The sequence below is a fragment of the Python bivittatus genome, unplaced genomic scaffold (assembly GCF_059951505.1).
Source record: "Python bivittatus isolate LINGU-HERP-01145 unplaced genomic scaffold, Pbiv_v1 ctg000410_np1212, whole genome shotgun sequence".
Classification (NCBI taxonomy): domain Eukaryota; kingdom Metazoa; phylum Chordata; class Lepidosauria; order Squamata; family Pythonidae; genus Python; species Python bivittatus.
The window spans coordinates 5,301,995-5,316,747 of NW_028277067.1; the positions used below are offsets into that span (position 1 = coordinate 5,301,995).

General features: G+C 36.5%; 2 protein-coding genes across 3 annotated transcripts in view; one reads left to right on the plus strand and one right to left on the minus strand.

Annotated features, from left to right (window-relative positions):
• The window catches only part of GRB7 (growth factor receptor bound protein 7), a 136,623-nt gene that overhangs the window by 112,978 nt on the left and 8,892 nt on the right, over positions 1-14,753 (plus strand). The gene's annotated exons all lie outside the window — the stretch shown is intronic.
• The window catches only part of IKZF3 (IKAROS family zinc finger 3), a 54,006-nt gene that overhangs the window by 6,823 nt on the left and 32,430 nt on the right, over positions 1-14,753 (minus strand). Inside the window, exon 7 of the mRNA XM_025169974.2 lies at positions 12,438-12,554. Coding sequence (XP_025025742.1) covers positions 12,438-12,554 — 117 coding nt within the window. The remainder of the gene's footprint in view (positions 1-12,437; positions 12,555-14,753) is intronic.

Consider the following 14,753-nt stretch of genomic DNA (forward strand, 5'->3'; position numbering starts at 1 on the left):
TAATTCCTGGCCTTTTCAGATAGGGCTAGGAAATAACTAAAACCTAGAAAACTCTTGCCAGTCAGTGTAGACCAGTGTTTCTCAAACTGGCAGCTTTAAGATGTGTGGACTTCAACTCCCAGAATTCCCCAGGTAGCGTCCACAAACTTAAAGTTGCCAAGTTTGAAAAACACTGGTGTAGGCAATAGTAAATCAAATAGATCGTTGGCTTGACATCGTATAAAGCAATTCTCATGTTTCTATTCCAGACAATGGGTCACTTTTCCTGAGAAATAATCTAAAGCTGCCAAATGTATGGAAAAAGTGGTGTTGCCAAAAAAATACCTAATAGCCCACAGACAAGTTAGTTTACATTGCAACCAACGAGGAGTTAACATGATTCTTGCTTTGTCTTTATAATATTTATTAGGTTTTATGAACCTTCTTTTGTTTTGCTTCTGTTTTTTTTTTAATCAACAGTGTACTGTATGCAAAGTGAAAATCACAGCCACCCTGCTGCTTCAACTCTGCTGTTCAAGAGAAGTACAGAAACTGTTAAAGTGCATGGAAAGCCCTGGCTCGTTACTGATTTAATTCTTTTTGCACTAACATTCTTCCTTTCTGGAGCAGGAATCCAGGATCTTACTTAGGAGGGAAGGTGTCCATGTTTAGGCTGAACTCTGTCTGTAGAGGAGCTTGGAAACTTTTTCCCCTGCTACTGACTCAAAGGGTTATCCACCCATTTTGCAGTCAGCTGAAAACTACCTTGACAAAACATTTTCTACCCCACCTCTCCTAAGTGTCTTAAGTCACAGACACTGCAAGTATCTGACTGCCCTTCAAGTGGATTTTGCACATCTTGAGGCTACTGCAAAATAAAGTCACAATAAAGGAACAAACACTACTTTAACAGTTGTACTGCTAAAGATAACTGAAGCCTGTCTCACTCATATGCTGGATGTATGTAGGACCCGGCAGAAATAAGAAGCTGGACTCTGCTTACTTGCCCCAGGAAAAGGCGTCGTCCCAGAGTTGCAAATGTTCTCTGTAACTTTCAAGAAATGTAGCATAAGAGGCATAGGCAGGGTGAGAATCTCTCTCCTGATTTTAATATTCTGCAGTCTGAAGTTCTAAAGTCTATCTTTTTTTTTTTTTTTTGCTAATGCAGGATTGTATCATGTAATTCCTAGATTACTCTAGCAAACCTGAAGACCAGAAGCATTTTACTATATTGCTAGTTTTCTATCTGGACTATTAAAATGTTGTGCACATCCTTACATCTAATTCTCTCTTCCTTAAATAAATACCTGGGTAGAAAATCAGTCTTTTCCTCAAACAATTTTTATGCAGCACTTAAAAATAAGAAGGCTACTAAGAGTGTGATTTAGAGGAAAAATGGTGAATCACTAGTTTTGATTTTTTTAAAAATAGAACACCAGCAGAAAGAACAGCAAAAAATAGTGTAAAAAAGCAATAGCGTCAAGACACCTCTATATTTCCTCCTTTCTTACCTGGTCTGCAAAAAATATTTTGCCAGGCTATACCACAGAAAATAGTTACTGTACAAAGCTGAACTACAGTATTGCAAATACTCTTGTTCCAGTTCAGTCTGTGCTGTTAATTTTTCCATGCACTCTTGTACAAGAGTACAGAAATATATGAAGAGTGAGGACAAGATCCATGTCCACTGTCGTGGTTGCTAAAAAAAATAATACACAATTGTTGAAAAATTCAGTTGTATGAATTGTTAGTTGGTAAACCGTCTGATATTTCAACCCATTCAATGTGTTCCTTGGCAGTGGGTGGGTTTGCACAAGATTAAACTATGTTAAAATAGAGTTGGGTAGTTTGTGCTTCAGCATGTTGAATGAATTAGATCTCCATGTTTAGCCATAATAGGGTTTTATTTGTTTTGGCGTGGTATGTGTTGTTAACGTGGCAACTGTGTTTTGTTAGCCTGGGCTAGTGTCGGCATATTATGTGAACCCAGCCCAACTGTCGGCCATGGGCAGAGAGGGGTCCCTTCCATCACCCCAGCTGCATGCTTCCAAGTCACCCACAGCTTTCTGCTGATGTTCAAGGAGACTTGGTATGCATCTATACTGCAAAATCAACCTGTCTGAAATGCATTTAATTATTCTGGCTTCTCTGATGTGTGAAATGCCCTTAGTTTCTGAGTTGGAGATCCTTGTAGAACATTGTGGCTGCTAAATTTGTTGTAGGATATGTGCTTGTTTAGGGAATTATGTCTAGTTTTAGCTCTCAGATGATATATAATACATAAGTTTTGTGAACATGTATTTGCCAAGACAGATTTCATTGGGTAACAGTTTTATGTTAGCGGTAGAAAAACCAACACAAAAAGACAATCAGATTTGAATGTATAGTTTAATTCTACTATCAGTTCTAGTGAAATAAATGAGATTTAAATTACTTTGATTAACAAATCCCATTTATATTAAAATGTCTGTAAGTATGACAAATATTGAATTTCATCCACATTCTGTGCAAAAGAAGAAATTGCAGAAACTCTTAGCAAAAGTAGCAATCCCTCTGTCTTGGAAAATGTGTTTGCAAAACATATGAAAGCACATCATTCTCAAAAAATCCCAGTTCTGCTGTTGGCCTGAAAGTCACTGTTACAGATAGTCCTCGCTTAGCAACCACAATTAAGACCAGCAACTTGATCACTAAGCACCTCAATTGTTAAGTGAAAAATCACGTGACCATGATGGGCTTACAGCCTTAATTCCCCTTTGGTTGTTAAGTGAAGCGATGGGGTCGCTAAGAGAAACATCACATGACTCTGATTTACAGTTTTACTTCCACCTTCTGTATTAACTCTACTTGTTGCAAGCCAGTTGCAAAGCATGCAAATGGTGATAATGTGACTGAGGGACACTGCGATGGCTATAAATGCAAGAATTGGTCGCAAAGTTATACTTTTAGCACTGTCATAACTTCGAACGGTTGCTGCACAAATCAGTCGGTAAGCAAGGACTACCTGTATTCAATGTAAATCAGCACTAGTACGTGAACTAGAATTTACCAGGCAACTGGGCTGCATTCATTTAGGTCATTTAGGAGCCAATCTTGATTCAATGAAGACTTTATCTTAATTGTCAAATAATGATAGAAAATGATATTTGGAGAGGAAATTGAGGTTTTTTTGGTGTCCCCCCCCCCCAGTTAGAGATACTAGAACTTCCATCATGGAACTAAATTTTCATAATTTCCTCAAGAAAGACAATTATTTTAATGTGAAACCAATCTATAATGTTCACTACAGATATCTCTTCAAATAGTTCACAAGAAACTTCACCTACTTAGCTATAGCTCACACGTACACTACCAACCTGTTGCATTTATATGCCAAAATGGACTCAGAATGACTTGCCCAATAGTCCAGCAGCAGATGATTGAGGGAACTTGCAGCTCCCCTGGTTAAATCAGGAGCAGCTATAGCCACCTGTTGGCCACCTGTTTGCTGGACACCTTCAGGATTTCTCTGCATTTTTTCCCCATGTTTACAGAATTTTTTTTTAGATCCACAAAGGCCTAACCAAGGTTGGAACCACTGGGAATGGGATGTAGAGAAGCTTATCTCTTTCTATGGTTGTTTATCCCTTCCCATGACACACACAATTATTGGGGGAATGGGGGTGGGTTGTGGTGGGACATAAAGAAAAAAAATGTAGCAGTGCCATTTTATAGAGCCACTCGAGACTAGTTAGGCATGTCTTGCAAACACATCTATCTTATGGCTCTTCTGGAAACTCCTGATGAGATAATAACTAAAATGGATGGCTTACTTGTAAATCTCCTAAAATGGCTGTTCCATATGTCCGTGTTTTTGGTTTGATTAAACTTCTTGAGCATGAATATAAATCTGAATGGACCACAACAGAATGATCACAGAGTCATAAAAATTAAGACTTGGCAGGACTCTTATAGGTAATCTAGTCCAATCCACTACCCAGTGCAAAAAGACATTAAAACACCTCTATCAAATAGTCATGCAGCTCCCATCTGAAAACTTTCTTCAAGGGGGAGTCCACCAGTGTTCTCCATTGTTAAATGGAGTATTTAAATATACTCAAGGGGGAGTATATTTAACAGTGTTTTTTCCACCGTTTAACAATATTGGTTAAGGTGCTGGCCTAGAAACCAGGAGACTGTGAGTTCTAGGTCTCCCTTAGGCATGAAAACCAGCTGGGTGACTTTGGGCCAGTCCCTCTCTCTCACCCCAACCCACCTCACAGGGTTGTTCTTGTGGGGAAAATAGGAGGTAGGAGTATTAGGTATATTCGCTGCCTTGAATCATGTATAGAAGTGTTGGGATAAAAATCATAATAATTTACTGTCAGGAAATCCCTCATAATATGCAGCCTGAACTACTGTACCTTTCTTTTCATTTCAATACACAACAGGTCCACTTCCTTTTACATTATTTGTAAGCTGCTATCATATCTTCCCTTAATCTTCTCTTCTGCAAGCTATATGCACAGCTTCTTTAATTATTTTTCATATGCCATTGTTTCTAGATCCCGCATCATGTAAGCTGTCCTCTGAACTCACTCTAGTTTCTCTGTGTCCTGTTTAATGTCTGATCCCCAGAACTGGAACAGTACTCCAAGCTAATCAGCATGGAGTATATGGAAGGAATGTTTATTTCTCATCACATAGATGCAATGCTTTTTTTTAATGCAACCCAAAATGGCATTGGTCCTATTAGCTGTTGCATCATATTGCTTGCTCATGTTCAACTGGTGGTATACTAAGAACCCTAGATCATTCTCATATGCACTATGGCCAAGCCAGATCTCCCCAATCATGGACCTATACATTTGATTTTTCCTACCCAGATGTAGTACCTTATACTTGTTTGGTTGAATATCAACTTGCTAAATACAGCTTAATGTTCAAGCCTGTCAGCATTATTTTGAATTGTGTCTTTTTTTCCCTCTAAAATTGTTAGCCAATTACCACTTAGTGTCATCTACAAATTGAAAAAGTATCCCTTCCATTCCACCCAACAGGAATGGAAATTATATTATACCATATAATAATGCTGAATAGCAGGCAGCCAAGGTCAGAGTTCTAAGGGACTTCACTCAGTATCTTCCTTCAAGCTGATGAAGAACCATTTATTAGTATCCTTTGTGGGAGACTTTTCAGCTAGTTCCAAATCTTCTGCACTGCAGTGCCTTCTAGCTCACATTTATCTATCTTGTGCACAAGAATATAATGAGAGATTTTGTCAAACCCTTTGCTAAAGTCCACGTTCAATGTTCCATAGCACCTGACAATGTGAGTTTTCCCCTCCATATTCCCATCTTCTACCAGAGGAATTACTTTGTCATAAAAAAGAGACAGTCTGACATTTGTTCTTGACAAACCAATTCTGACTCGTAATAATGACAGCATTTTTTCTAAATGCTCAGAGACATACTACTTTATAGTCTCTTCTAGTATCTTATTCAATACAGATATTAAAAGAGTTTGTATGTTCCATATCACCTGACAATGGGACTTTTTTCAACAGAATCAGCTTGCATATTCAGCAAACTATTACAGAAAATCAGATGATAGACATACATATGTGGACCAGCTCAAAGAAAACTCCCCCCAAAAGATACAAGCCCCAAATAATAAAGATACAAAGTAGTACAAAAATGAATAAAGCACTCCCACTGAACAGCAACAGGTGTAGGCATCCAAGTGGTCATGAGACGAACAGATAAAGTGGAGTGGAGTGAGAGACTGAAACTGCAGCTTCAACAGTAGGGACTCTGAAGGTGGAATCAGCAGAACAGTTAAATTCTTTTTAAAAAATTCACAGTGATGCGCCTATACCTACAAAGATCAGAATCAAGCAGGAAATGTTTTTTTCCTGTGACATTATAAGGAAGTGAAGGTTTGACTTTGAAGAAGCAGGATAGAAACAGTACTGATACTTTTGAACTTTGGTGTTAGAGAAGACTCCTCAGATACCCTGGAGAGACAAGAAAACAAACAAATGGATCATCAAACAAATCAACCCAGAGTTCTCACTCAAGGCACAACTGACCAAGCTCAAAAAAGCATACTTTGGAAACATTATGTGAACATCTAGACCTCTGGAGAAGTCTATAGTGCTAGGAAAGGTGGAAGGAAAGAGAAGAGGATTACTAGCAGCAAGATGGTCTGACTCAATTACAGGAGCAATGGGTGCACTGATGGAAGACCTGAAAGACCAGATTAGAAGCAGATGGTCTTGGAGAAAGCCTATGTGGTCTCTAGGAAGTGACACCGACTTGATAGCAGATACTCCCATTTGGAAGTTTTCAAAGTTTTCTTTGATTTGATGGACAATTTAGGGCTTGTTGATGTATAGAGACAGAAAAATGATAATTCAACCTACTTTTCTGAAAGACATAGATCCTTTTCAAGAAGAGACATTATTTGGTTTTCAAAGAACTTGGCTACTAAGGTTTCTAAAGTAGAGATATTACCAAAGATATTTTTGGATCATAATTCTGTGACCTTGTGTATATTAAAAAAATATTTCTTTTAGATGGAGACTGAATGAAATGTTGATACAGAAAGAAGCAATAGTGGAGGACTGTAAAAAGAAATTAAAAGAATTTTTTCAAAATAATGTAGGTAAAAGCACTGCTTTAAGAATGGTTTGGGATGCAAGTAAAATTGTTATTAGAGTCATTTTATACAACATAATAGTGAACTTAAAAAGAAGAGTCAAAAGAAAACACAAGCTATTTTGTATGAAATAAAGAGAAAAGAAGAATTAAAGAAATTTCCAGATAAGTATTTCTCAACGAATTAAGCTTTTACAATGACAATTATCTATGATAACGGTAAGAGAAATGGAAATAAAAATGAATTATGTAAGGCAAAAAAAGAATTGAGTTTGGAAATAAATCAGGGAAGTGGCTAGCATATAATACGAAAAGAAAATGAAAAGAAAATGATATTGAAATACCGGGGGAGATACTGTATTAATGGACAAAAAGCCTTCCATCAATATTATTCCAATTTATATAAAGAAAGGAACATCTCACTAGAGAAAATAGATGAATATCTAAAGAAACAAAATATACCCAGCATTACAGAGGAACAAAGACAGATTATGAATGGACCTATAAGGAAAGTTTCTGAAGCTATAAAAATGATTAAAGTAGGAAAGTTGCTTGGACCAGATGGATTATTAGATTCTTATTATAAATGCTCCAAGGATGAACTTTTACAACCTTTACAAAACATGATGAACTCTATCTTATAGGGAGGAAAGATGCCAGAGAGTTGGAAAGAGGCCAATATAGCATTAATACCTAAAAAGGGACAAGATTTGACTTTAACAAGAAACTATAGGCCAATAGGTCTGCTAGAGAATTACATTTGGCGGGTCCCAGGAGGCGGGCCTTCTCTGCTGTGGCCCCCGCCTTGTGGAATCTTCTCCCCTCGGAAGTGAGATTAGCTCCATCCCTCTTAACATTCCGCAAGTCCCTCGAGACCTGGCTATGTGATCAGGCCTGGGGCTCCCAGGAGCTCGGGGTGATCTTACGATGCCTCCCTTATTAATTTTATCCCCTCCTCTTTTGTGTGTTTTTACAGTTTTTTTTAATGTGTAATTGTTCTTATGTATTTATTTTTTAAATTGTTGTACATCGCCCAGAGTCACCTTGTGTGAGATGGGAGGCTATATAAATATGATTAATAAATAAATAAATAAATAAATAAATAAATAAATAAATAAATAAATAAAATATCACTATTGAATGACTACAAGTTGTTCACAACCATTTTAGCTGATACACTGAAAATAATTTTGCAAGAATTTATTCATGAGGACCAATGTGGGTTTTTACCTAAAAGACAGTTAAAGGACAATGTTAGAAATGTGTTGGACATTTTGGAATATTTGGAGCAACATAATGAAAAAAAACCACATTGATTTTCTTGGATGCAGAGAAGGCTTTTGGCAATTTGAACTGGGCTTTCTTGTTCAAGGTTTTGGAAGATATGAATTTTGCAGAGAACTTTATAAAGTGGGTAAGATCGATTTACACTTCGCAGAAAGCACAAATAATTGTTAATGGAGATCTAACAAAACCGTGTGAGATACAAAAAGGAACAAGACAGGGATGCCCACTGTCTCCTCTCTTGTTTATTTTGGTCCTTGAAATACTGACTAGAGATATAAGACAAGGTTTACAAGATGCAAAGGAAAGAGTAGGACTGAGTTTACCTGATTTGAAATTGTGTTTTGTGGCTTGCTGTTTGGTTTGGATGAAAGAATGGGTGTTGCTGAGAAATAGAAGGCTTTTGGAGGACGTGACCTGGGATGACAGGACCCGACCTGAGAATTGGGTGGTTCAATAAAGTCACGGTTAATGTGGCTTTAGACGTGCCACACTGAGAATATGGAATAGATACAAACCCAGGTTGTGCCCGAAAACACCTTTGTGGATCTCAGCACAAGAGGGATCTTATAGGAGTGAAATAGTAGGCAAACACAAATGGCTAACTTATCTGAGATACTAGAATTTTGTCAAGGGGAATGTAAGATAAAATCAAGAGAAGAACTGGTGGCAGAGGGATATAGTTGTCTTATTTACAGTTATTAGAAAGATTTAAAGTAAACAAAAGAATTTATGGTTTTGAACATTGCAAGACTGACTTTGACACAGAATGAACATGTAATTGCTAAAATGTATAAACTTTTATTGAAATGTATGATACAGTGGGCTAACAATTTTGGTTATAATATACAGATGGAACAATGGGAAAATATGTGGCTGAAAGGACTGAAATTTACACTATGTTATAATCTTAAAGGGAACTTTTATTAAACAATGTACCATTGGTATATGTCACCAGAGAAATTGTCTAGAATGTATAAAGGCACTTCAGATTTATGTTGGAAATGTGAACAACAAGAAGGGACATTTTATCTTGTTTGGTGGACATGTAAAAAAGCTAGAAAATTTTGGATTCAAATACATACACTGGTTCAGAGGGTTTTAAAGATTAATATACAACTGAGACCAGGGGTTTTTCTTTTGGGATTGATGGACAAACAGCTGGAAAAAAGTCATGGAACTTTGTTTTTGTACATGATAGCTGCAGCAAGGTTATTGTCTGCACAAAGATGGAAAAATTCAGCATTACCCCCAATGGAGGAATGATTGATGAAGATGATGGAACTTGCTGAGATGGCTAAATTGACTTCTTTGATCAGAGAAAAGACAATATCTATGGTAATTGCTGACTGGAAACCCCTTATGGACTTTTTGCGTGAAACAGAAAAAAAATGAACGTATGATTTATGGTTTTGATGATTAGACAAGATGATTATAGAAAGAAGACAGTTATGTTGTAACCATAGAGTAAGAGGTAAATTTATTATTTTACTTCTAACTGCAGTGAAGAAGATCGGAAGCTACTGCTTTATATCTTTTTCTTTCTTTTCTATTTTCTTTTACTCCCCCCCCCTTTTCTTGCACTTTTAGCTTTCTCTTTGATTTCTTTCTTATCCTTTTCTTTTTCTCACTTTATATTAGTTTGTATTAGCTTTTATCTTCTTTTGTAAAATAATAAATCTTTAATAAAATTATACAAAAAAACTTTGGTTGGTAGTCTTTACAACTATCTTGTTTTCATATTGACTCTGAATCACAAGTTTGATGTTTGTAAGTGCCAGAACATGCTGATGGGTGGAATGGGAAAAATGGAGAACAGGTTTAAAATGATCTTTCTTTCATGGAAGTTGTTTAGAGCATGAACTTCAGTTAAACAGATTTTTGACATCTCTGTTCAACAGAGATGACTGACAATGTCTAGGCAAGCATCAACAACATAACAGTTATGTCATTAAATTTGCACTTATAAAAATAAAAGAAAATGATGTGATAAAAGAAACATGATGCAATCGGAAGTAAATTAAAATTCATCCATAACAAGCCAGGTATCATCTTGCTTCAGCATTCATGAGGCAGAAGGCCAGGTAGAGAAGGAGAGAAGGAGATTAGGGTGGGGTGCATGGTTCCCCCCATTTTATTCTCACAACATAAGCTTCATAGCAGAGCAGGGGTTTGTACCTGGGTTCTCCTGACAGACTTCTAGTATTCTACCTCCAAATGCTTTGATTTATTGAGTACTGCTGGAAGAGGAGTAATTGATTAAGTATGGAGCATTAAGACCTGAAATGTTGGGTCAAACTTTGAAACTTGTCAGTCCCCAGACACAAGCAAGAATAACCTGCTGCTTCTGCAACCATAACATTTTGGATTCATCTCCATCATTCACAGAGGAGCATGCATAGTAGAATAGTGCAAACTGTCACAGCAAATACAGCCTGATCAACAACATTCTTAGGCAGAACCATTTCTGAAGTTAATATATGGCACCACCAGACATTTTTGCATACACGATTGACGGCTTTTGTTGTAAATGACTGAGGGAGGTCTTTGCGGTTAAGGTGAACAATTGTTCCCCCTCCACTTTTGCAAAGTCAGAGGAAAAAAATAAGGTCAACTTTATTTTTGTTCAATGACAAGGACAGAAAGAAACACACACAGACAAAAAACCAGCGAACAAGAAGGAATGATAGTTAGTCATGAGATCTTCAGTCAAGATTAGATAAATACCCAGTATTGTAGATCTGCTTATACAATTGTGGTGGGTGTCTGTTTAATTTGGGTGTGGGGAGCAGGGAAGAAAAGGATGTTCGTGCTGGCTTGGGCATTTTTGTATCTGAAGAAAATGTCAAAGTTTCCTTCTATTCTGAATTGAAATACTTATTTAAAAAAAAAGTGATACACAAAGACAAAGGTTAGAAATAGACAAATTTAGCCTGTACTAGTGCTTAAAGATTTATATAGTGCCATTTAGATCAAACTCTGGAGGATGTATCCCAGTGATTCAATAGATGTTATTAATCTTCAAGATTTAAATGGAATTGCTACCAAAAACCAGATAAACAAATGGCTAAACCCTTTAACAGCTGTTGTACTGAAATCCATGAGATCACTTAATAGTCAGGCACCTGTTAAAAATTCAGCAGGCTGGGTAGAAAGTTGAGGTGTTTGCCAGTAACTGGCGGTCAAGTCACCACCTAAAGTTTCCAGTTTGAGAAACCTCTTAGATTTCAAATGGTCTGCACAATTAAAAATATTTTTTCTTTCTCAGAGTGTGGTTTGTATTGATCAATTGTTTTTTCAATCTATTCCATATTTGGTAATATAAAAATCTTAGTAAATATTATAAATCTTAGTAAATAAAAAGCAGAAGAAAATCTATGATTTCTTTAGCTATTTTTTTCTTTTGCCTTATTTTCCTCTTTTACAATATATTATGTAAATTATAATTCAGCAAAGCAAACCTTCATTAAAATTATCCTAGTAGAATGATGAGATATCTAAAATATAATACTGCATTAAAATAAACATAATTTTTAAAGCCAATATTAATACTAACAATGGCACTTGTTTATGGGAAAACTGGGAAAGATATTTGCTATGACGATTAACACTGTAGATTGACCCTCTGGTTTAATAAACTGTTCTCCATAATACTTGCTATCACAATAGTGCATGATGAGAATATAGGAATTAAAAGAAAGTGCTTTATATCACAGGATTGTACGTACACTGAAATGGATTAAACTTTTCATCCTACAAACAACTGATGTGGACTACCAATCATACATATTTACAAAAAAATCCACTATTGATTCAATGTTCAGTTGGTCTAATTAGTAAATAGTAGAGGATTATTTTTAATCAACAAACAGAATGTCTCTGCACTAACATTATTTTTAACACTATTTGATCTTGCTCTCTGGTTGTGATAAGGAATGAGATGTTCTACCCTTGCAGCAGCTTCTTCAATGTTTCAAAAAGGACTGACTTATTACTGAGATTTTGAAAATACACAAATATTTGAAATTAATCAATTAAAGGCAGTCAGCTAAAACCAATTTTGCTAAAGAATATGTATTATAAATTCTGTTTCATGGAGGAAGAAAGAATGCCTCCCAATACAAGATGAAGGAGATAGAAGTATTTGCCTTGAGTTATCTGCATGTATCTTGGTAACATAATCTGCTGTTTATACACCTTTTGTATTGCAGCTGTCTTGATTTGGCTGACATACTTTGAAATCAGTGACAATTCTCAATCTAATGCTCTCCTGAAGGCTGGAAAGAGTCATCCCTCATCCAGAAACTTCTGTACTGTATATTTCAGGGGCTGGTCTGCATAACCCAAGGATACACATAAGTCCATCCGTGTCATTGAAAAGAAGGAAATATAGTGACGGCTCTTCCTTATTTGATACATTATTATTGTCTAACAAATGCAAGTTTCTGAATTCATTCAAACAGAAGAATCACGTCATATTTCCATCCCTTTTAATGGCTACACCCAGAAGAGAGTCCATTTAAAACAAATCCTTACCAATAAATTTCTGTGGCATGGAACTTTTTCGTTTGGCAACGTTGCTTGCTAAGCGGTCCAGGACAAGGGCCCTCTCAGTCCCCATTTCAGGTCTGATGTGCCTTCTCTCTGCACTTTCTAGATTGGGAAAAGCAAACAGGAAAATTAAAATAAAGTACTTAAAAGCGATTTTTAAAAGGAATTGAAGAAGAGCGTGCACTTGCCCACAACCGTTCAGGATTTACTGTGTGGTAATTTTTTTTTTTTCTTCTGCTTCTCTCTTATTCTCATATCTCTGTTTCACTACTGTGGTCAGCAGAGCTGGAGCAAAACAGAACACACATCCAAATCTTGCAATTCTCAGATTCACAAAGGCTCACAGAATTAACATCTTGATTATACACTTCCTCTTGTTAATGAACAAGCTTGACCTGGTCGTTTATGAAACGCAGAGGGAGATCTTGTCCCACCCAACTTTCCATCCCATTTTGAGTATAATGGCAAGACACCTGCAGAGGGGCCCCCGAAGGTTTAAAAGGCAAGGGCACATGGGGAACATTCAGACCTTTGAAATGCTGATCCACTGAGATGAAATCTTACTATCTCCACCCTATGAAACATTACTATTATTAGGAGAGAGAGTTATACCCATGGTAGCAGCAGCATTATCACTAGGCTGAATCCAGAATTACTTAATAAGCGTAGACTCCTTCTATAAGACTACTTCTGAATACAAGGGATGATGATGATGATGATGATGATAGTAGTAATGTAAGTAAGAAGTAAACTTGCACAACAAAATTTCACAGTGACTGTGTTCACACTACATGCTAAATTCTAAATCCAGATTAACCAGAGGAAAAAAAAAAAAGGAAACATTCCTATCGGCAAATGGATTTTTCTCTCAATTTCAATGGAATAGTATAGTCATATTTTGTTTTATTAGGATTTAGAGCGCTATGAAGACAAAACAACAGAATGTAGGGGTTTTCTTTGTTAGGAAATGTTTTTCCAGAAATTACAATGATTTGCCCCAAATTTGTAAGGTAAATTTGTAAATGGAATAAATGCCATAATTCAGCAAAGCTGCCCCATTTTTCCATTTTCTTAATAATATTAAGTGAGTATTAGTGAGTTTTTCCATTGCAGCTCTATCCCAATTCCTTTCCATACAGGAGCACATGGTAACCTCCATCAAGGATAACAGTAAAACCATTTTTTCCTGCCATAGCACTGGTTGTAGATATCTTCTTATACAAAGTGTATAACACTGAAGTCTTGTAGCACGGGCATAAACACGTCAATGTGCTTGGGTAAGCAAAGGGGCAGGCTGCAGTCATGTAAGCGGTGACTTCCATATGCAGGTGCAAATATAAAAAAATGGAAATGGTGTTTCAGTCATTTTTAGTCTTCCTGCACAGAGAATTGGTTCTTGCAGGAATCTGATAACACTAATTGTTGTGACAGCCCAGTCTAGAACAGGAGATCGGCCTGGTGGGCCTGGCCCCTCTTAAGGAACCTTGGGGAGCATGTGCCATGCTGCCAGCCCCCAAAATATATACCCATACCTCATAGGATCTGATGTTTTACTCCTCTATTAGTTTTATAAACAAGACCTAATTCCAGTTCTATTGTTCTGAGACATGAGATATAGCATACTAACATTAGCAAGTATTTCTTAATCTGAGCTGATTATAACTTTGAAGACCAGAGTTGTCCAAAAAAGTTTCCAGTCTCTAAGGCTGGCTTCAGTCCCAAACCATTTGTCAAAGTCCAGAATTTGCATACATAGAAATATTCCTATTTTGGTCCTGATTGGATATACATAACTTTCCCGATAACATGACTGTTTTCAGTCTGGACTTTTTTCCTTTCTTTTCTCCAAAAATATTCCTATTCACTCTTTTTTGAAGCAAAACGTTATATTATAGTCCTTTAATTTATCTAATAGTTCCTTAAAAGATCTGAATAAAAAGCCTCCTCTCCCTCCACTTTACATTCCGCCTTAAAATTAAATAAAAGATCCCCTAAAAACAAAGATACATCTTGGAGGAGGAAAAGCCTAAGTAAATTTCCTTAATTTTTCTTTTACCACAGTGTGTTTTTATGAAATGGTTTGTAAACATCTGCAGAGCAGACAATCAATCTGTGTGTACCTTGAAAACAATGTGGTAAGCACATGGGATTTATCAAGAACTGCTCTTGCCATATTAACCATATCTTATTTTTCATTAGTAGATTATAGGAATGCTGTATATGTAATATATTTAGATTTTAATAATGCAGTAGGTAAAGTACCCCATGCCATTCTCATTAGCAACTAGTTAAGTATAGCCA